The 23,656-nt window shown below is 36.1% G+C and overlaps 2 protein-coding genes across 2 annotated transcripts in view; both read left to right on the forward strand.

The window, feature by feature from the left end:
* Positions 1-14,308, forward strand: part of LOC118274481 (bicaudal D-related protein homolog) — a 124,718-nt gene extending 110,410 nt beyond the window's left edge. The window contains exons 7-9 of the mRNA XM_035591972.2: positions 8,233-8,385; positions 8,801-8,905; positions 9,944-14,308. Of these exons, the coding sequence (XP_035447865.1) occupies positions 8,233-8,385; positions 8,801-8,905; positions 9,944-10,072 (387 nt within the window). The 3' untranslated portion in view covers positions 10,073-14,308. The remainder of the gene's footprint in view (positions 1-8,232; positions 8,386-8,800; positions 8,906-9,943) is intronic.
* A 2,670-nt stretch (positions 14,309-16,978) lies between these two features.
* Positions 16,979-23,474, forward strand: LOC118275022 (uncharacterized). Its single transcript, XM_050697015.1, has 12 exons — positions 16,979-17,200; positions 17,798-17,923; positions 18,307-18,501; positions 18,939-19,078; positions 19,431-19,605; positions 19,933-20,112; positions 20,469-20,619; positions 20,896-21,067; positions 21,582-21,723; positions 22,270-22,403; positions 22,708-22,842; positions 23,235-23,474. Exons 1-12 carry the CDS (start codon positions 17,114-17,116, stop codon positions 23,266-23,268), a joined length of 1,671 nt encoding a protein of 556 aa, XP_050552972.1. The 5' UTR covers positions 16,979-17,113; the 3' UTR covers positions 23,269-23,474.
* The last annotated feature ends 182 nt before the right edge of the window (positions 23,475-23,656 follow it).

A 23,656-nucleotide genomic window follows, 5' to 3' on the forward strand; every position in this document is an offset into this window, starting at 1 on the left:
TTTACCTGCAAATGGTAGCCAATTGATCAATAGAACGTGTTCGGTGTACCGTGATTAGCTATGATAACTAATATTTGCAGATTTTTACATCAAACCATCAATAATTGAACCACTGAACCGAATTATCTACACTTTTCCGGTGAATCTCGTCATAATCGTCTCGTTTTTTCGTATTGAGCGCTTCGATCATCTGTATAATGTAGATACTTAACATAGATTTAGAATCTCTACTCTCACACAGATCCACAAGTCTTGTTCCAAGAGACTATATCGTGATACGAGATGTCAAATCTTTTCCTTGTAGAGAATAAATACGCTATCTATTGGGAGGCCGTATTTTATAAAAAAAAGTGTTGACAATAGGTCTGTATGACTCAGATGCTGGCCTACTATTATATATCACCCTCACTCTCCATCGCAGACCACATGAACACCGATAGGTATCGATTTCATCGATACAGTTACTTTCGATACCTATACGAGTACATCGACAACGGTTACTGCACGTTAGACCAATTGAAATACCGTTTGTGCTCTAAACCGATTTAAATCGATTTAATGCGAAATCGATTCGGTTAGATCGATGGTCGGTGGTCGGCGTTTAGTTGTCGAACGATTGATTTTAATTTTGAGGTAAATAGAACTTGTTGTTGTATATTATACTCGTAATGCGATCGTTGGTGTAAAATAAATTGATGTGGTTACGATAAATCGATAATTGTACGTACGTAATATTATTACTGCCTCGTTGGTCGAATGGTCGCAAGTGCGACTGCCGGACTCGGGTTCGATTCCCCGGTCGGGCAAAGTATTACTAGGCTATTTCGGCTTTCGATGTGAATGTCACAGTAGTAGTAGTAATTTGAATAGAGAAATGTATTTTTTTTAAACCCAAACATTAACTTTTCACACTCGCTTTTCATGCCCAAAAACTTCACAAGCAAGCAAGGCAATAAAAAACTCCGATAAACAACACACAATTTTAAACGAACCAGCTTTATTATCACGTACATAAAATCTAGCTCAGTCGCTCCTATCTAGCTTTAGTACGCCCTCATTGTTCCTAAGCATGACCTCACCGATTTCCAAATGCTTCCATTTAACTGAAACCAGTTCTTTATTGTATACCTCGAAGCCAAGGATGGTCGTTAGGATATTGTCCGCGACTCATGTGGGAGGTAGGTGTGTTACTCATATGGCATACTCATGATCTAGTTATTTGTCATGTTGGCCTTCACCTTGGTAGACTAGAGAGGGTGTAGAATATTGCTACAAAAGCTATTTGAGAGAGACAAAGAGAATAGAAAATGAATGATGTTAATAATAAAGAAGTTTTTTTATATCGTCACGTCTTTTATCCGCCAAGGGTTAGGCAGAGTTGCATATTATGACACATAATATCACTTTACAATGTACACCCACTTTTGACAATTTACGTTGAAAGTCCCATGTAATAGGTGGTAAGCCAATTGCCATATACTGGACACATTTCCAGACTCCGTGCTACTACTGAGAAATTTTAGAAAAACCAAAAAAAGCCTAGCACTACTCCCGACCCGAGACTCCTTGCCGTGCGAGTCGTACTTGCAACGACTCGGCCAACGAGGCAGTCAATAATAAAGAAGTATTCAAAATTAAACAACTCGTACATTTTCCTTGAAAGAAATGCCGTCAGAGCTTAGGAAACGCAGTCGGTCTCCCAACCACTTTGCTAACAACGCAATCTTTATTTTAATTACATCAACAAAGGCAATTATGAAAGTAATGGAAGGACTTATCGCTTAATCTTCTATTTAAGCTAGTTACAAATCTAAATTAACACGTCATTGATGACCTACGCCAAGTGAGAATCAGCAGTCAAAGAAGTGTTTTGGGGGGGGGGAATCATCCAATGACTTCTCCCGCCTTGGGTGAGGCTGGAGGGAGTGTCAGACTCTTACTGACTAAAAACCACCCCGTTCCTTCTCCTGCTTTGAGCCGGAGCCCCGGTAACCTTTTACGTTGTCCGCAGCTCCGGATCAGTCAAATAAGTCTTATGGAGCAGTAACCACCATGATTACCAATTTTTCAATGGTTAAGCAATTATCTCGTGGTTAACAAAGACAATGGAAATCGAGTCACGTATTTGGAAGAAGAATATTCATTACATAATGGTGTTTAAACAGCAAATGAGCTAAACGGTTTACGCAACAAATTAATGTCTGTAACGGAGGGTGACGCAAAATGCATTGCAGTGCACAGCCCCGTTCCGGGTGTCTGTGCATCGTGTAATATTTGTAAAACAGGAGGTAGTAGTGGATTTTGTCGATGCAGTTTTAATATAAAATGAAATGAAAAAGCGATTATTCTAAAATCTACCTCATTTACACAAAATATTACTTATGCCAAACCTTAAACATACCAGTTTTGTGAATGTCTAGAATTCACCGATGGAAGTGGAAACTATCGTTTTCTTTTTCTTCTTGTCTAATAATAGTTATCTTCTGATTTATTTCATTGCGGGATCCAAGACAGTCATTCATGTTCCTAAGACGTGCTGGACTTCAGTGTTCCGGTTGTATTTTCATGGTTGTTTCATTCACTGTAGGTCCTAGTTTACAAAAGTTGCAGCGGTTTTTGGGGGGATGTGGTGGGCTTGTCCCATTAAAAGAAAAAAATATGTACGAACTTTTCTAGAGCCGATTTCCGAACTAAATTAGAGATTTTCCAATCACAAATTCCTTTCTCTTTCAAATCTCTCATGTCATGAAAAGTTTCGCAAATAGTGTTTGTAATTTGTACCTAATTAACTGATAAGTAAGACCTAACTTTGTAACGTTTACCAATAGATAGTTGGTTACGCTTCAATTAAAGCTATCAGAGATTAATATCTGAAAATTAAATTAAATGCCCCGAGGTCAAGTAAAGGCCTGAAGAAATGCCAATGTATTGATTGGACATACAGATGTTTGGTACTTATCTTGAAATCATTTAATATTGATTAATGAATAGAGAGACAGAGACAATCATCATCACAGTCAATATCAAGCCTTTCCAAATGACTTCCAGTACCTCTACCATGAGTTGACGTAGTTTTGACATCTTACTCTACTACAGTAGTAAATGTGACAACGCAACTACAATAGATGGCTTCAATGTCCGTACCATGAGATGTTTTGATATTAACTACCCTCGCTATAGTTGAATCTATATCGTTCGTAGTATCGTTCATTATGTATCTAACTTCAAGCATAGTAGTTCTAACTCTTTTTATTCACATCTCTTAGAAAGAGAGAAAAGACTGTTTATGTTTCAAATCTAAACGGTGATATTAACCAACAAAAAAATATAATACATCGGTTACACATAATTTGGTATTATTGTGAGCTTTTTTAATTTATTAGAATTGCTTTGACATTGATTGTCAGCCGGACATTTTTGTAACATGTGTGTTTCCGTGACAACCCGGGAGTTCCAAAAATAATATTTGTTAAATTATTTAAAAAAATGCCTAAGAGAAGTGCAACTCAATTTGAGACGACGGTAGATTTTTTTGGAAAGGTAAGTTTTCCATTAGATAATAATATTTCATACATTTATTTACTTAATTTAATTATCAAAGAAGTATGTTTTTTTGCGCCAGGGAATGCTTGAGCCTTTTTTACCAAAGGAACGTTGTGATATGAGCCTTTGCTTCCTCTTATATGAGGAGTATAGAAGACTGTAGTGGTTAGGTTGATTAATAGGTATTTCTTGTATAATGTTGTGTACAAAATATGATTTTGTTTATATAGAAGTGGAGACCTAAGCAAAACCTAAGTCCGCTACATGGGCGAGAGTAGGCGTCAGCGCAGTCTGAAGCAGCCTTCAAGGACTGCTACATGGTGGGACCTGTCGGAAAATATAGCAGTAAGTGCGGTGAATCCGCGAGGGCAACCATCCCCAGAGAAGCTTGTGAGTTCAAATAAAATTATACAAAACGTAACATAATTATATGGCACAAGTAGAAATTACTAAGCGTACGCCCTGCATATCTAGCCCTTTTATTGTTTTTAAAGAATATCGGCTATAATATGTAACTATTTTTTGTAAATACTGCAAGTCATCCTATGAAATTAGTAATGATTGTGACTTTATTAATTTTCAGCATTCCAGTGGAATACCTACACAGGCTGACAACGTGACATGTGGTGATGTAAATTCAGCAACAAGCTCGGTGGCTAGACTTGTTACAGCAACTTCTGTTAAATAAATAAATAAACATATTTTTTCAATGTGTCTACTTTATTATTATTAATTTATCCCACTAATTACACCTAGACCCCTATTTAGACCCCTTGCCCGGCAGTGGCACTTGCAACCACTCGGCCAACGAAGCAGTCTAAAACAAATATACAATCATATTGATTGTCGAATTGATTTCCAAGGATTTCACGCATTTTTTTCAGTTAGGTACTTTGAAATTTCCTTTGTTCTTGTCGGCCATCTTCTAATGCAGCAGTTTCTAACATATGGTATGCAAAATATGTTCTACCAAACATAGTTAAATCAAAAATATTAGTTATTGAAAAATATAAATAGATGCTTTCACGTACGTCAAAGTCGGTGAGTGCCGCAACTACGATAGTAATAGTATGTCGCTATAGCAACGGCTAAACTTGTAACTCATGGTACCAATATTGTTTGAAAAGAATGAACGATTTATAGCCAAACTACAGTCATTGTAGTATAGTAAACTATGACATTGATGACAGTGATAGTTAGAGCAACTCATACTACCAATTTTGGTACTTAAACTATCCGCTAGAGGCGCTGTTCCAGTTTGCATACATTTTTTCAACTACACTGTCTGCGGAAATTTTACAAGGCAAACTCATGGTAGAGGTACTGATTAGTCAATTGGAAGCGACCTGCATCCAGCGGCACGCTTTGACCTTATCAGGTCGTCTGTTTTACGTAGGCTAATTATAATACACATATTAACTCAACTCAGAGTCATTTAATGGTTACTTAATAAAACAAGAATCAGAAATACCTAATTTAAATCATTATTAAATGTCTGGGTGTAAATGTGTTGCAGTAAGCCATTTTACTAGACAATCCAATAACAATGTCAATTTTTTGAACCAATAAAACAATAATAGGATTACAATTTCTAAGACTAACGAAAACAGCCAAATAAATGCAAACATTTTAAAAAACAACATTCAACTCGCAACGTCGAACAAAAAAATTGCCTCATAAGCTGAATTTAACGTGACATTTCGCGGGCTTTTATCCTATTACCGCCTACGCATGTCTGCCATATTGCTCGGCCGGCGATACTGGCTCTGTAATCTGGCTACTTACTAAGGAAACCACTTAAATTCACTACAAGATAATCCTTATAAGTCTGTTAGGAGTCCACGTTTTTGTAATACCTTATTAACCTTGACATCTAAGGCTGTATGTAATTCGGCACATGTATGTATGTTAAAAAAAAGTATCGCATTTTTTTATGTAGGTTGCATTTTTCTAGAAAAAAAGCTTTAATAAATGAGTTTATATTTATATAGGTTTAAGTTTCTTATTTCAATATAAACAAGCACTAATGATGTGATTCCGAAAAAAAATACTCATGATGTAGAGATAAGAAGGCATCATAAGAGATTCAATATTTGCCACCACGTTTTAATCTACAGGACTACCTTAACTAAAAATCACGGTTTACTCACGTAATATTAATGGAAAAACGCTCCACTAGTTTCGAGTGACAGAGGGACTCTTCATTATGAGCAGCGTGCGCAGACGCGGCGACGTTGCGTAGTCTACTGTTTATTATTATAAAAATATACAGAACTATCTAAACATTTTTTGTTCAAAGCACGTGAATACCTATCTTAGTAATGAACTATTTGAAAGTCATAGTACCTACGGCTACGTTGTCGCACCCGGAAAACTGAGCTGAATCGCTCGTGACATCGAATCAAAATAACAGATTAGTTTTTACAAAAAACCGTGCGAATTGTCGTTGCAGTTCAACAAAGTACAATTTGCTGCGTTTTCGGTCATAAAAATAACTTCCCTATTTCAAGTGTTCACAGTTCAAGTTGCACACATCAGCAAATATCGGAGTCAAATTCTCAAGTAAAGGAAAGTGTGTTAGTTTTTATATAAGGAGGCAATAATTTATTTATTTATTACCATAATACCTCGGTACTTCATACCTAAATTCTGAACGAGTTTCGAATTCACTTACCTTCTTGTAATATTTTGTAATATGCATTGACTCGTACCTACTGCATGTAATTGCATCTATACGCAACTCCAAAACGGTTGCAACCTTCTACTGACTGATAGCAAGGGGTGATTCTGGATAGCAGTAACATCAAAAGCCTATAAGTAGCCACTGCTGACCAAAGGCTCTTTTGATATGCAGAAGGTTTGAGCATTAATCACCACGCTTGCTCAATGCGGGTTGGCGATTTCAAACATATAATTAGAAATTATAAGCCCAGGTTTCCTCACGATGTTTAACAACAAGGATAAAAATGATAAATTAATAATTCATATAACTTCACATCACACCGATACTGACTTCATAAAGTCTTATAAACCTTAGGTCCTAATCTATGCCTGAGATCTAGAATTCTAGACTAGACTGCAAGCTAGCCGCATGGCGTGACCCTAGTGACGTCAGCCATACGTCACTGAGGCCAATCACCTCACCAACAACGTACACTAGGCATTTTGTTACAATTCGCGCGTTTTTTGTGCCGCCAATCCGCCATTTTGATTCGGTGTTTTAAAATGGTGATTGTTTAATTAAATAGGTAGGTATAAGTTTTTTCTTTCTTATTTTAGCTTTGGTTTGGAGTAGGTTTAAGCTATGATTAGGGTTGTTGAACTTAAAATACAAGACTTGGCGTGATTATACGATTCATTTGGGTGAATGGTCAATGGCTTCGTGTTTGGTCAAATGCTTTTTAGAGTTTGGTTTTTAGTACATAAAAACGTGAATCGAAATCCTTCTTAGTCCTTAGGTATCAGGTTTTCCCCCAACACTATATCCGTAGATACAATATACCTAACTAGTGCACCCATTATTTAAATCTGACCGAACTAGGAAGTACATTTTCCACTGCACACAATTTGACTCATGTATTTCCTGAAAACGATGATTCAGTGCAGTTTGAAACTAAACAAAGCCTTTTTTAGATTTTTCCGTCACGACTTTTATTACGATTTAATAACACATCGATCGTAACAAACGACATCATTATTTTCTTGCGACGCAAATCATAAACCGCGTAACCGCAGCTAATGTGTCTCCCGCCTTATAACAAAGACAATTTATTCTTTTTTTACGTATTTTTAATTATGTATTAAGGCTAGTTCTCACATTAGCAATGATCTACCATAAATGTGTGGGTAACATGCAATGGCCCACTTTCTTTTTTTTTATTTGGTCATTTATAATGGTCGAGATCATATTTTGCTATTCTGTTCAAGGTTGGAAGTTTAGAGGCAGTTTTTGAATAGGTTTTCAATTGTCTTGTTGCCTTTCCTTGATACTGTCAACAGCAGTTGGCTACAAAACCAGGATAGGTTTCCAACAAATGGAGAGTTTTTTTATTACGGAGAAAGCCCTGTAAATAAAAATTGTATAGCCCCGTAAAAAGTTCTATAGTGTAGTTTAGCCCCGTTAAAAGTTATCTGCACACAGTTGAGCAAAATCCTAAGCAAAACGAAGTGCACCTAAACTATTTCCTTGATTCAAGCGAAATCACGGTGGTTTACGATGCGCGTCGCAATCGTAAAACAATAGCGACAGAACTGAGTCTGACCTATTCGCGGAAACACCAGCCAATGCGGATACTAACCGTGGGAGATACGGAGAAAACAATGTTGTATGAGATGTTTGTGAAATATCTATAACTTGAATGGAAAATCTCAGTTCTAGAGACTTTGTATTGACTTCATAGGCTGTTGAGGAGCTGCTTTATAGTTTGTGGGACTTAAGTTAAGAACGATTTGACTACTGGAGCTAATCTGTAAATCTGCCAATCTAGGTGTGATATCTTTATAAAAAAAAAAAAAATAACTTGGAATGAAGCAAAAATCCCTTATCAAATTCTCATCAAAAATATAATGTAGCTATTATGTAATAAGATCCCTTTTCGATGTATGATTTATTGTAAAAGACTTATCAAATTCTTCTTGCGCAGTCCTGTAAGCAAAGAACATCACTAACTATAAACTCTTCTATTCCAGCTGTCGGTAGCAGAAGTAGAACTTCGTGCAGCCGCCGAGGAGCGTGACAAACTGCTGAACGACGCCAACTACAGCAGCTTACAGAACGACGAGGCAGTCGCCAAGGCTCGGCAGGAGAGGGACGAGGCCATCGAGAGGAAGAAGGCTGCTGAGGTAAGAGAACAAACAAAATAGAAGAATATATAACGTAACAGAATATGGATACACAATTAGTCTTTGATCAGACTTGATAAGACTTTGGTTGACAAAGAGATCTCAAATCAATTGTTTTATCAGTGTTGTATAAACAAGTTAAAAGGCCAAATGATTTTTGAAAATTGCCAGTTGTTCTTCAACTCCGAAAAAGACAATAAAGCTTCGGCTTTGTGTCGGACTCCTCTACATTTTACTGGCCATTCCATTCCATGAATAAAATGTACAGAAACTGCATTTGCAGATAATTTGTTCCCCATTAAATTCCCAAAGTCAAGTATAGCGTAATAGCGCAATTTGTACTTGAATACTAACGAGAATATTATGATCAGTCTTTAAACGAATGAATATTCAAAATGTTCTTGTAATGTTCCAGGTGGCTCTGGCCAAGACCAGGGTGGAGCTGATGCAGGCCAACAGTCAGCTGTACGAAGCTGTGCGCCAGAAGGTGGACCTTGGACAACAGCTCGAACAGTGGCAGGTATGTAGACGGTGTGGAAGGAAAAAGCCGAAGAGATGAAGATGACAGAGAATGTAGAGATGATGAATGGATGGATGAGAGATATGTGATCAAAGTCATAATCAATCGATTGACTGCATATTGATTAGTTTGGAAATGTACCATATCATAACCTAGATAAATAAAAAAACTTGTTGCGGTACTCAAAGTCGTTTAATGGTTACTTAAGCCAATCCCTAGCAATTGATTTCGGAGCAAAGTGTTACTAAGGAAAAGTTTAAGTAATCCTTAAATGTTTCTGATTAATGCGGCAGTTACTCGTATTAATAAGAACGTTATGATCAACCTTGGACTATCAACAAAAAATATTGTTCATGATTTATGATGATACTTACTGTCTAACTAGATTACGTAGCTAAGTGGTAAGATGTGAGAAAGGAATAAATAGACGAAAGATTATCTCAAACACTTTATTTCAACAATAAAAAGCTCAGTATTTGTTACCGCTATCACGTTTCTTTTCTGCATGACAAAAATACACAAAGAAATAAATAAAGAAATACCGACAGATGTTAGGTAGGTCTTTTTACACGAAAAAATATTCGGTTTCATCTCTCGTGATTCACAGCCAGAATTTTTATTAAGTTTTACTTTCCAAAATCAGTTTCGCTCTACTAATTCCTAATCATAAGTACTGGATCTGTCTTTATACTAGATTAAGGTGAAGTATTTAAGCCTTGTAAAAGGCTTGACTAATTTTGAAAGAGCCGTTGAAACACTAGCCAACATGTTTAGATTGTGGAACTAAATGAAATAGTGTCATGGTGAGGTTTTCAAGTTTAAGGTCTTTATTTTGGTCTTTAAGAATTTTTAGTGACTATTTTGGTCCTTCGGTACGTAGTATAAGTAGGTAGTAAGGACCATAGAATAGAATAGAATAGTCATTTATTTCTGAGCATATAGTATACATTGAGTATACATAAAAATACATTAGGTCCTTTTGGACTTTTATAGTCACAAGGAAAATGGGTCTTACTGAGTGACGTGTTATATTTCCAGATGGACATGCAGGAACTCATCGACGAGCAGATGAAACACAAGCTGACCACGCAGGAGAAGCGAAGGAAGCTCCCGGAACAGCCTCCCCCCACCAGAACCTCTCGACTCCTCGGATTTTTTCACCGGTGATCTGTTGTATCCCACTCTTGGTGCGCCTCTATGAAGCCATAGACCACTCTACCATATCAACTCTCTACCTTGTTATCATCAAGTATTACTATCCATCAACATTACCAGCTGCCTACAGTTTATTTTTAATACTTTTGTACAAAAATCTGTCGTTATCAAAATTCATAGCAGCGACCGCCATCTCGATTCACCGTACGGACGCGTTCGCAATCACCGAGTTTTTAGGTTATTTTTTAATTTTATTTTATAAACCGTGTGATGTTTATACTATCGCAGTGATAGTTAGTTTCGTAGTTAGATTGTTTATAGTTAGTTTACGTTTAATTTTTAATGTTTTATTGTGTCTTTTTAGTTTTTCACTGTAAAATGGCTGGTAAATTTTGGCATTTGGCAATTTATTACTTGATAAGGCGGATTTAGTACAACAGATATGTTTAAACGGATAAAATCCAAGAGAATTAACATCTATTGTCCGTTTCGCGATGACTAACGATAGAAATATAAATACGATTCGATTAGAAACGAAAATGTAAACTAACGTTAGTAGTTTTAAGTCATTAATCCGCCATCTTTAATATGTCAGCCATTTTGAAACCTAACCTAACCTACCCATTGCTTTATTTGTAAATAACGTTTTAATAATTGAGATTACCGTAACTATGTATGTATAGTTGGTACTTATACGTAAATCTTCACTTTAAGTGAGATGTTTGGTGCACCTAAAGTGTAAAATTAGTTTTACCGCCTGTTTTTACCACGGTAAATACGAATTAGATAGAGTTGTCATTCGTCGTACATTTTTAAAGGCTGAGTAATATCAAGCTACTAAAAAGGAAAAGATTGCCAAAAGGACCATGGTCTTGAAAGTAAGAAGGAATAAATTCCTTGTTGGAACAAAGCATTATAATTAGATTTTTCTATTAGAAAAAATCTTAATTGATAGTACAGAGTTGGTGATAGACAGTGAAGCATTGTATTCTCAATTTTATTTTAAGAATTATTTGCTTCAAAATTGGTTGACAGCGAGTTTGTTCGTTGTGAACAGAAAGTCGCGCCTAATTTAATAATAATATCTAATGCTTGTGCCTGTTCTAATATAAACAATAATAACTCTATATATTATGAAATTAACGTAACGGTAAAATAAATTACCTAACTCACATTACGCAGTCCGGTAAAAACACGATGAAAATACATAAGTGCCTTTGTGTGCGAAATTGAGTAAAAACTACCGATAGTGTAAAACGCACTTTAAATTAAAACTGCTTTTAAATAAGTTATAATTTTACCAAATACACAGTTACATATAATTTGCGATAAAATACGATATTACTCAGTCTTTACAGTTAAAATTAGTGAATATATGAAGACGTGGTAAAACAGGCTTTCTAGTTAATTAGAAGAATAGTTTGCTAAATAATGAAGAACATTAATAGCCATATTATTTACATTACGTTTATTGAATGCTGGTAGGCTCCACTGACTAATGTCTCGAGTCACTTTGACCGGTCAATGTGGATAATGTCTGGTTTACTTTCTGATCTGATTGTATTTAACATGCCATGAAATCAGCTGTTAATACCTACATACATAATAATGTAAGTGAATGTAATTGATTTACACACACGCAATGAGTATATACCTATATTATGAGATTCGAGCGGATTCGTGGACTCGATTGATAAAATCGAACTTAAGTGTAAACTCGATTTAACTGTGGGAGAGCGATGCTTCGGCACTGATAGGCCAGTAATGCATTTGTAACGCCTCCGGTGTTTCCAATGTCTATGGGCGGCAGCGATTGCTTACCATCAGTCGATCCGTCTACTCGTTTACCGGCTCATACCATAAAAACTCGATCTTGACCAGTTTGAACGACTAGAAAAATTTATAATGTTCAACCCATGTACAGAATTCCGATGTAGCTTGATTTTCATGGATAATTAATTGCTCCAACTCATTGTAGTCAAATCTGAATGAATATCTTAGAATAATGGTATGGGTAAAGTTACCAGACATTATTACTTCAACCGGTCATTGTCGACAGTACCCAGTAGCGTAAAAAACGCGATTTGATCATGATCTGGTGGAATATTTAGAATAATTATTTGTGTGTAGAAAAAAATTCACGAATTTTTTAGTAAAATATATTATGAACCTACCTTATCAAATAATTTAAATTAAATATAATATATGTATTGTACGTATGTATTGTTTTGCAATAGTAGTAGTTGGTACTTCAATAAAGTTCTGTGCCTTAAAAGTACCTGGCCTTGTAAAGTGCCTTTTTTCTATAGAAAATGTCAATTGTATTTATTAATTAATTGATACATATACAATATTATGTAATACCGATACAGCCTTAAGATGTAACGTGGTAGATTTTCACACAGAAACTTAAAAAAACTTGGCTTGATAATGTCAAAGGTATTTTAATAGAGATGATGACGGGGTATGAAAATTAAAAATCTATTTAGTCCGTCAGTTAGGTAATGAAAAAATATTAGACACGTATTTTTTCATATAAGATAACAATACTTAAATAAAACGAATCAAAGTTTAAAAGTGGTAGCAAATACGTCATTTCTACGTATAAAACGTACCTAGAAGTGATGTCATGCGATATTTCAAATCAATATATTTTTGAAAGTATTTGTTTCCGTAAGAAAATAAAAATACGTGTCTAATGTTTTCAAATAATCTACAGGACGGACATTAAAATGAAAATTGGTCATCTACCCTATTATTGAATAAATGTGTGCAAAATCTTACCATAGTACCAATAGGAATAGATTCAGGACATAGTAAATAATATATTTAAATATTTTCTCTTTTTACAAACATGCTCAAGTTTTAAAGTAATATATTGCTCATATTTTACTACTGATTTCTTCTTTTTATTCATTTTGAAAATATAAATGAAAATTTGGAGCCAATCGTGATTTTTACAATACTTAATTGTCAATTGAGATAATGAATTTTAAAATTATAAAAATTACGTTTTCTCAGTTCAGTCCTTAATACAGATTATAATAAAATTATAATGTGCAATGAAATATAATTTATTAATTTAATGATTTATGACATTATCAATTAAATATATTATGTGTATAATAATAAAATAATTACAATGTAATTGAATTGATTGAAACCATTGTTCGAGTTATTTATTTGTCTTAAGATTGTAAAATAATGGTGAACATAGATTTCTTGCTGAACATTCTCTTAGTACCACGAATACCCGTCAGGGGCGCTAGCATCGCTTCAATCTTTTGTGAGAATTATTTTTCCCCATTTTTCTATGTTCTACGACAAATTAAATATCAGTTACAACTAAACAATGCAATAGAGGTAATGCAAAAGTAATTTAATTAACAGCATTATGTATTTATATGTATATAGTTGCACGATTTTAACATTGTACTTTGTGTTATAATAATAAGGTTCAAAATACCTTAAATGAAAATTGTCACTTATTCGGAGATATTATGGTACTTAATTTATTTTTAAGACTGAACTAATTATTGAATTAAAATTATGTCATGTATATTGATTTTATAGATTTTCGCTGTACTTACTTACATAGAAAGAAATAAAATTTTGCAAAACATATTAATTTTTAACAATGATGATTTTTCTATATTTTAATTTTATTTTCTATTTAGCACAAACACTGTTATGGCGAGTATAACTTCTTAGTCATTCCATTTTTCTATAAATTCTTTGATATTATTACATTACAAAGAGACGCTCAATCAACACATAATTAAAAAAAACCTTACTTGTCTTTTCTCTTCAAACTGATAATTTACATATTTTATTCTATAGTATCTTAAAAAAACAATCTCATTTTTAACATTTAAAAATGACAAATTGTATAACTAGAAATAAAATAAAATGTGTAAGCCAATAAACAGAACTTGGCAGTATCTTTCCTCTTATGTTTTTCCTTTAAAAAAAGAAATAGGATTTAATATGTTCCTTATAAATTAAAAATGATTTATTTTTGTAATGTAATAAATACAAACGAATGATTTATGTACATTAACACATATGTTTACGTGATGAACCATACCATCGTTCAGTTGAATTTGTACTTACCGAACAATTTCCTAAGTACTTACCTATGTAATCGTAATTTATAAGATCTTAATAGTGACTAGATATAACTATCATTATAAATAATTAATTATGTTTATTGAATTAATAAATAAAGAATGAGTTTAAACTGTGAAAGCATTTTTATTTGAAACTTTCTTTTTTTATATCGTCGCCTCACACTAGGATTTTCTCCTGTGTCGTGGGTGCGTATACAAACATACACATGATAATTCACATACACATGACAACCATTTTTAATAACGTCGCCTCACTCTAGGATTTCCTCCTGTGTCTTGGGTGCGTTTACAAACATACAAGTCCACATACACATGACACCCAGACCCGAAACAACAATTTGTAGATCACACAAAGAGTTGCTCCATACCGGGAATTTAACCCGCTACACGCTGCGCGGCAGCCGGTTGCCCAGCCGCCACGCCAACCGTGCAGTCATTGTTAGGCTCTTTTCTACATAAATTAATTAATGCGCCTATAGAAGCCATTGTCCATGACAACATGGACAGACGACTTGATAAGGACGACGGGATGCAGGTCGCTTCCAACCGGCCTATTGGGAAAGCACTGTGAGAGGCCTATGTTCGGCAGTAGAAGTCTCGTGGTTTACATTATGTACATGTTTTTATAGATCGATCCCAGTACAATGTGATATGGCCGTTTTCAAGAACTGGATCAGGCACATACTTGTAGTATGGAACCTCAAACTCAACAAGTTGGTAGTGCAAAGCAAGTTGCTGGTGGATAATCTTGGCCACCTGATTATGTCTATGCAAATATTCACCATTAGCCAAACGACCACAACCAGAAATTATATGTCTTATGGATTCACCAGGACTATGACATGCCCGACATATGTCAACGGTCCCATCCTTAATAATATATTTCCGGTAGTTATTATACCTAACCTAAACCTAACCTAAACCTAACCTAAACCTAACCTAAACCTAACCTAAACCTAACCTAAACCTAACCTAAACCTAACCTAAACCTAACCTAAACCTAACCTAAACCTAACCTAAACCTAACCTAAACCTAACCTAAACCTAACCTAAACCTAACCTAAACCTAACCTAAACCTAACCTAAACCTAACCTAAACCTAACCTAAACCTAACCTAAACCTAACCTAAACCTAACCTAAACCTAACCTAAACCTAACCTAAACCTAACCTAAACCTAACCTAAACCTAACCTAAACCTAACCTAAACCTAACCTAAACCTAACCTAAACCTAACCTAAACCTAACCTAAACCTAACCTAAACCTAACCTAAACCTAACCTAAACCTAACCTAAACCTAACCTAAACCTAACCTAAACCTAACCTAAACCTAACCTAAACCTAACCTAAACCTAACCTAAACCTAACCTAAACCTAACCTAAACCTAACCTAAACCTAACCTAAACCTAACCTAAACCTAACCTAAACCTAACCTAAACCTAACCTAAACCTAACCTAAACCTAACCTAAACCTAACCTAAACCTAACCTAAACCTAACCTAAACCTAACCTAAACCTAACCTAAACCTAACCTAAACCTAACCTAAACCTAACCTAAACCTAACCTAAACCTAACCTAAACCTAACCTAAACCTAACCTAAACCTAACCTAAACCTAACCTAAACCTAACCTAAACCTAACCTAAACCTAACCTAAACCTAACCTAAACCTAACCTAAACCTAACCTAAACCTAACCTAAACCTAACCTAAACCTAACCTAAACCTAACCTAAACCTAACCTAAACCTAACCTAAACCTAACCTAAACCTAACCTAAACCTAACCTAAACCTAACCTAAACCTAACCTAAACCTAACCTAAACCTAACCTAAACCTAACCTAAACCTAACCTAAACCTAACCTAAACCTAACCTAAACCTAACCTAAACCTAACCTAAACCTAACCTAAACCTAACCTAAACCTAACCTAAACCTAACCTAAACCTAACCTAAACCTAACCTAAACCTAACCTAAACCTAACCTAAACCTAACCTAAACCTAACCTAAACCTAACCTAAACCTAACCTAAACCTAACCTAAACCTAACCTAAACCTAACCTAAACCTAACCTAAACCTAACCTAAACCTAACCTAACCTAAACCGCGGCCAAATTGGGGCGCCACGTCCTTTTTAACGCCCATAACGCGACACCTCTGACGTTGATAGTGTCCATGGGCGGCAGTGATCGCTTACCATCACTTGATCCGTCTGCTCGTTTGCCCCCTATTCCATAAAAAAGACCAGGGAATCCTCCGTTACATTTTTTGTATGGTATAAGCCAGTAAATGAGCAAGCGGATCATTATGGTAAGTAATCGCTGCCGCCCATTTGACCACCACTCATGGACATCCGAAACACCAGAGGCGTTACAAGTGCGTTGCCGGCCTTTTGGGGGTTAGGAATTTAAGGGTTGTTGGGGAATTGGGGATTGCGAAGATTGGGAAAGGAGGTAATTGGGCCTCCGGCAACCTCACTCAAACAACGAAATAGAACGCAAGCATTGTTTTGCGTCCTTATTATGATTTAGAAGTTGATTATGAACCTAATGTTATAATATGCAGTTCAACCTCTCCGGGGGTCACCCGGGCCTGGTGATCTGTAACACAGGTTCAACCTTTAACAGACACCAGTCTCATAGCTGTAGAACTATATAAATGTGAAATTCTAAAAAAGCTTGAGAAAATAAAGAATTTTATTATTGTGTTAATGTATTCTTCTTTCAACCTCTCCGCTGAAAACGAAGAAACACATACAATAAAAGAAACAAAATGGTATTTCAAAAATAAATTCTGTCAAAAACGTCAAGAAGATAAAACGTCTTTGTCCATTGCATTGTGTAAAGGAAAAATATTTGTTTACTAGACATTTTGTTTATTAACCTTTTGTTGTAAAGTCCTATGTTGTGATCTATTTACTAGAATGCCTCCCCCAGGAGAAAAGAAGCCTAACCAGGTTGAACAGAAAGTGGTGGACCCTGAAGCAGAACTCAGTAATGCTGTCAGAATTGTAAGTGTAAAGGGATGAGTGTAATTTGACCATTCCGCCACTATACTATCCGCTACTATCTTCTTCTATACTATATAATATTATAAAGCAGAAGAGTTTGTTTGTTTGAACGCACTAATCTCCGGAACTACTGGTGCGATTTGAATAATTCTTTTGGCATTGGGTAATGCATTTATTGAGGAAGGCTATAGGCTATAAAACATCACGCTATCGCCAATAGGAGCTAAGCAGAGCGGGTGAAACCGCGCGGAAGTAGCTAGTACACCATATAGCCACTTTTAACCATATAGCCACATTTAACCATATAGGTAGCCACTTTTCTCTCTGATATTGTGGCAAGAGGTCTTATCTAATATCTTTACGGCAAGAGCATCTTGTAAACTGCATAAGAGAGTACAATCATGTCTCCTTTAAAAATAGCTCAAGATAGAGAAAAAAGAAAATTCTACACCCTGTTTCAGGATAAATGAATTGCCCAATGATATGTTAGGTGCCTTTCTGGCATAGAAATTGATCTTTATAGGCTTTGCTTGGCAATAGTACCTACCGATATACGTGAACAAATTATCATTCTGCTTAATAATATTATACTTCCAGTACTTGAAACTCGCGCCGCAATGCAGCGTGGCGAAGAGAGCTGGTGGTATACCGCAGCTCGCTCCTCAGGAGAAGCAGCTCAGCATCCTCGCGCATGAACTTCATGAGACGCTGTTATGCATCAATGTTAGTTTGCCTCATTTCTTTAAGATAGTGTGAGCATGGGGCAATTCTACTGCATCGAAGAAGGAACCTATCCGTATTTCGTTGCAATGAAGGAGTAGGTAATGCCGTCTAATTAACATTGAAACCTGAGTCTTGCAGAAGCGAAAATCTTGATTAATAACATTTAGCAGTTATGACTTACTCTCATCAGTCTCCATTTCAAAAACTACCTAAAGTTCCTTTAAAGAACTTCAACCATCCTTATCTAGACAAATAAGATTAATTCCTTACCATCACTGATACATTTTGTATGTTTGTAAACGCACCCACGACACAGCAGAAAATATTAATGTGGGGCAAGGTTTTAATAAAAAAATCTACATCTATCTCCCTCTCACATCTAGCTTGCAAGAAAAGGACAGCATGCGGTTCGCGACGCCAACGTCAAAAGTGGTACCCGTAAGTCTATAGTGGAGTATGAGCAGTTGGAGTCAGTGCTCAGGGATGAGAGGGCGCAGCAAGCTGAACTGGACTGCCTCAACTATCTGGCACAGAAGAATGTCATTGAACTCTCCAAGAAAGTACCTACTGAAGCTGATGTGAGTATCCCAAGGAAAATAAATTGAATGTCTAGTGACTAATGTCATTTTTTAATCATTAAATCAACAAGTAAAAATACTCTGTTTTATAAATTGTTTTTTTATTCAATTATATCACATCACATCAATAGCCATTGCCGACCAAAGGCCTCTTCTCACACGGAGAGGGTTTGAGCATTAATCACCACGCTTGCTCAATCCACGTTGGGTTTTATTGAAAGTCATCAACAAACTCCAACTAGTTAAATGAGCTTGGATGTTTAAAGCCTAAAAGTCTAATGGAATATCAACCCAACTTACCAAACTTTACCGGAGTGTAATCACACTCCTAGTCGTAAAACTAATTTAAAATGCTTTCTGAGGGGCTCTTCTTAGTTGCTTTAATTTTTTCCTGACACCAACCTAGTCCTACCCCTGATACCAATAAAATTACACAGGAATTAGGCATGATTGAGAACGCCAACAATCGTCTTCGACGCATGGAAAATAGACTCGACCTGGCTACGAAGAGATTCTGTGTCGTCAACGCGGATAACAAGAAAGTGCGAGAAGAAATACACAGGCTCCTTGTTGAGAGGTAGGTTAACAGTTATACTGTCAGTTGGACTACCTAGAGAGCTCACAAGATACTTCTTTATCTCAGTAATGTGAGAGTGAACACGCTGGCAGAAGTAAATATCGCAAAAACAAACATCATCATCATTTTAAGCCTTTTTCAACCAATTTGGTGTAAGCCTCCTTCATTTCTCTCCATTTCGTCCTATTTTGGGCTATTAGTATCCAATTTCGTCCCGCCACCTCTTTGATGCCATCTTTCCATCTCATCTACGGTCTACCAACAGGTCGTTTATGTTCCCACGGTCTCCACTCCAAAAAACAAGCTAATAGCTTTGGTTTATGATGGTAACTTTTCTTGTTTAAATACACAGAAACGGCTTCAATATCCAATGGAACCGCACCATCGGCAAGCTGGTCAAAGGCAAGATGTACCTGATGGATATATTCGAGATAGCCTCCGTGGCATTCGCAGACAGAGACGAGTGCTGTCGCAAGCTAGAAGCTCTCAAGTGGAAAGGACTCTTCCAACTAAATAGGGATATTGCTGTGCGTATCAATTTGTTATTAGACCACCTTGTTTATAGTTGAGAATAGCTTGTTTTAAAGACTGCTCATAGCGAGAATTGGTCATGACCAATTCTCGATAAAGTCTTTACCATGTGACATATCTACCAATTTTCAACATGTTGAAAATTGGTAGATATGTCACATGGTAATATGTCTTTTAAAACAAGTACCCGTAGGCCTTGTTCCAGCATCTCTTCCCTTTTGTAAAACCTTTAGTGCCCATCCTAATAACATACCTACTTCTTAAAATTCCTGCTCAAAATATCATAATATGGGCTGCTACCACCAATTTCTTGCTGTTTACAGGAGATGCAAGCTTTTGAAGGTGAACTGAACCACCTAGCGAAGCTCGAAGAGTTTCTGCGTGTGAAAGGTTCACGGAGGATCTGCGAGGCTGACGAGAAGGAGGAGATAAAGAGACAGGAGGAGATACAAGCCTGTGAACAGGATATTGCCAAACATGATGCCTTGCTTGATGAGATATTTGTGAGTGCAACAACATCCTTCATCATCAACAGCCTGTGAGATTCTACTGGACTATAGGCGTCCTCTACAAGAGGGTTTGCTGTAATCTCCACACTTGAAAGCTCTGGTATATCAAAGAAGACAGCAGTCCAGAGTCTATTAAATGTCCCTTGGTCGGTTCTCACAACACCCATAAGAAGAACAGTGATCGTGATAAATATGTTCTACTTTGCCGTCACTACATGGCTTACGTTTCTACGTTTACATAGTTAAATCAAGAGTTATGGTATCGTATTTTTCATTTGAAAATTCGTCGGTAGCTACCACGACCACACGACAATACAAATAAGTAACAAAATTAAAATGTTTATTTCTAGGACTACGCTGGTTGCGAGAGAGTGCCCCTCATCATTAATCGCTTCCAAATCAGTGAGATCGAGAACTTCTCCTGTTTCATACTGCTCTGTCAAGTGCTGCAGGAGTCTATCATTCTCAGGAGAGAACAGGATGTGATGAAGCAAAGAATCTGTGAGTTCTAACTTCTTTTCCATCCTGTACAGCTGTGTCAGGTCTTCTACAAAACGTGCCATTTTTGTTTGGTCTTTTGTTGATGTCATTCACCTCTTCTTAGTGATTTTGATGAATTCTTTAACAACCTAGCTAAATAATAATATGAAAGAAGGTTACAAAATTAAATAATTAAAAGTATTCAGTATTCATTTCATTCATACATGTCAAGGATCCACAATACGTATAATACGGTAGGAACAGTAGCCATAGAAATAACTTGGGTTTAAATTCTAGTTGACCAACGGGATTTAAATGAGGCTCGCGAGGAGCAACAGGATAAACGAATAGCGAAAATGACGCAGCAATTGGCAGACCTTCGTGCCAGTACTCAGCTGAAGCAAGAACTTAACAATCAAGCTGATGCTACCATTCTCAGGGTGCTGAAGGGAATCGACGAGCTTGTCAAGTATGGCGACAATCAATTAATAACTCAACCGTTTATTAACCTTATTAATAACTCAAAGTTCATGTAAATTAATGTTATTCGGTTGATTTGGGGAAGATAGTGTGGCCACTTATAGGCTGTTGATGTGATGTGATGTAATATGTCCCATTAATGGGGCAAATATAATGAGAAGGGATAAATAAAAGCATGTAGGTGGAAAGGAATAGGAGTACACAGGAAAAGACGGGATTAGAAGAGAGGATCTAGTGAAATGAAAAGTGAAAAGAAAAAGGTATCTGTGATAGAAAAAGGCAATTTTATTAGGATACAGAACATTTTATGACCACCATCGATAAAGGCATATAGTACATATATAATTTAGTTTACTTAAACAGAGAGATTTGGTAGAAAAAAGGGAAGGCATATAGTGCCCACTTGCCCAGTACGTAGGTTGAATGATGGTGTTACAGTCGAAGAGCGTAGGATTTTAATGGGAAGACACTTTTATTATAGAAAATGTGTTTTAAACTTGCAGATTAGCGAGATGTGACTGTACTTCATTGCTCTCACTCCTCGGCAACCACACTGAGGTGACCAAGTGGAACGTCTCCAAGTTCCTAAAGATTCTGGAGACGGAAGTCAAAACTCTTATACAAGTTGCTTATGGGGCTGTCAAGGTTTGTGGTTATGAGCTGCTTTACAAATTTAAAAGTTTCACGCCTAATTTAGGGGCTGGTTATAACTATATTTTTACTGATTATAATATTTATAAATAAAATAAACAAAAAACATATTATGAAGGTGCTAGCCACCCCGATTTCGTAGCTACTTAAATGTAACCGATATGTGTATTTTTAATTCGATCCTCAACTCTGACTACTCTGAGAACCTATTGCGAGTTTATTTTACGTTAGCGCTATCGACACATTTATGGCGGTTAGCCGTCTAATTGGCTGCTCCAACTTAACCAACCAATCGCCGTGGACTAAACGCGGAAACGTTTCCATCGAGTTAACGTAAAATAAACTCGTACTAAGCACTGAGTTTAATGATTTTGAATTTCCCAATACTTAATCTGAAAAACAGAAATACCTTTCTGTATTGAGCAGTTAGTAGACTTACACCGTATACCCTTATTTTTATATTGGCTTTTTTTCTACTAAATAAATAAATATATCTTTCATACACGTTTTTACGGCAAAACATGTTTTTTTTTCTTTTAGCCTCCAGCCCCAACGCCCAAAGGACGCAAAGGTCCGGCGGAACCTCCCGCTACTAAACTTGTGGCCGATCCGCACGTTGAGATCGTACGACCGAACAGAATTGAGAAGCTTGTACCTTACCAACCTTGCGCATAGTAAGTACCACTTATTTTCTAATACCATGGGCCATGGTGCCTACTACTTACGGTTTGGACAATTATAATTTTATTCAGTTACCAACGGTAGAAACAAAAAAAATACAACCTTCTTGTTTTGGCGCGCTACCACTTTTTTTAATGTAGCAACACTGCAGTTTCCAGTAAAACGGTCATAATGAAAGAGAATTTATAAAGACTTAACATGCTATATTGAAATTGAAGAATTATTTGTTCCCTTATTTTATTTACAATAACTTTAATTACTTACCTATCTCCTATCTAACTTTTCCTTCTTTTCTAGTTGCGTGGAGGATTACATAATGAACCTAGTGTTTGAGACGCCAGCGGTGCCTGCCACAAAGGAATACGTCGAATCTATATTCCATCTCGAAGATATAAACACGAAATTCGAGATCTATACTTTAACTATACCAGCGTGAGTTTAAATCCAAGATATTATTTATTTTACGTTTAACAAAACTGGACGAAATAAAATGATCATCTGGCAACTGCGCCACTTGCAAGGCGTATATGCAGTGCCGGCGTAGGGGCCACTGACACCCCGGGCAAAAATATTGTGGCGCCCACTTGAGGGAAGCAATATCAAGTGTTAGTAGTAGTTTTTCATTTTATTGGCGATCCCCCAGACTTTGTCGCCCTGGGCCATCGGCCCATGTCACCCCCCCTAACGCCGGTACTGCGTATATGATTTGCATTTCATATACATACCCACAACACGAAGCTTTTCCCAATAGGTAGGTAGGTTATTTAATATTTTTTTACTATAATAAAATTAATATAATAACAAAACTCTTTATTAATTTTCAGAAAACGCCATCCTTTCCGAGGAAAGCAAGACTGAATATTGTTTTGTCAATAATTTATTTCAATCAATATATTTCATATTTATTTAAAATGGATATAATATCATAGCTAAGCCGTTATAAGTTAAGGTTGTGATGTGATATTACTTTTTGGCAAACATACTTTTATTATTTTTTATATAATTCTGAATTTTTCGTCCATTTATTGTAAAAAGTGGTAAATAAAATATACTCGGTGAATCATTCAAATTTTGTTTTATTTTCAATAGTGATAAACAACTTATCTTCTATTATAAACGAATGACGGTAGGGAGGCCTTTGCCCTGTAGTGGGACTACGGCTAAAAATAAATAAATAAATGTACAATGTGTAGATAAAGTATAAGCCTACATGTAAAAAAGTTATTAGTGTACATTAAGATAGAAG

The sequence above is a fragment of the Spodoptera frugiperda genome, chromosome 11 (genome assembly GCF_023101765.2).
Source record: "Spodoptera frugiperda isolate SF20-4 chromosome 11, AGI-APGP_CSIRO_Sfru_2.0, whole genome shotgun sequence".
In the NCBI taxonomy this organism is placed as follows: domain Eukaryota; kingdom Metazoa; phylum Arthropoda; class Insecta; order Lepidoptera; family Noctuidae; genus Spodoptera; species Spodoptera frugiperda.

Excerpts from the sequence above, each read along its gene's own strand:
- LOC118275022 (XM_050697015.1), top strand. The coding sequence starts at position 17,114 with ATGCCTCCCCCAGGAGAAAAGAAGCCTAACCAGGTTGAACAGAAAGTG. Across the intron at positions 17,201-17,797 it reads TCAGTAATGCTGTCAGAATT|TACTTGAAACTCGCGCCGCA; the intron begins GTAAGTGTAAAG and ends TTATACTTCCAG. Across the intron at positions 21,724-22,269 it reads TTGCTTATGGGGCTGTCAAG|CCTCCAGCCCCAACGCCCAA; the intron begins GTTTGTGGTTAT and ends TTTTTCTTTTAG.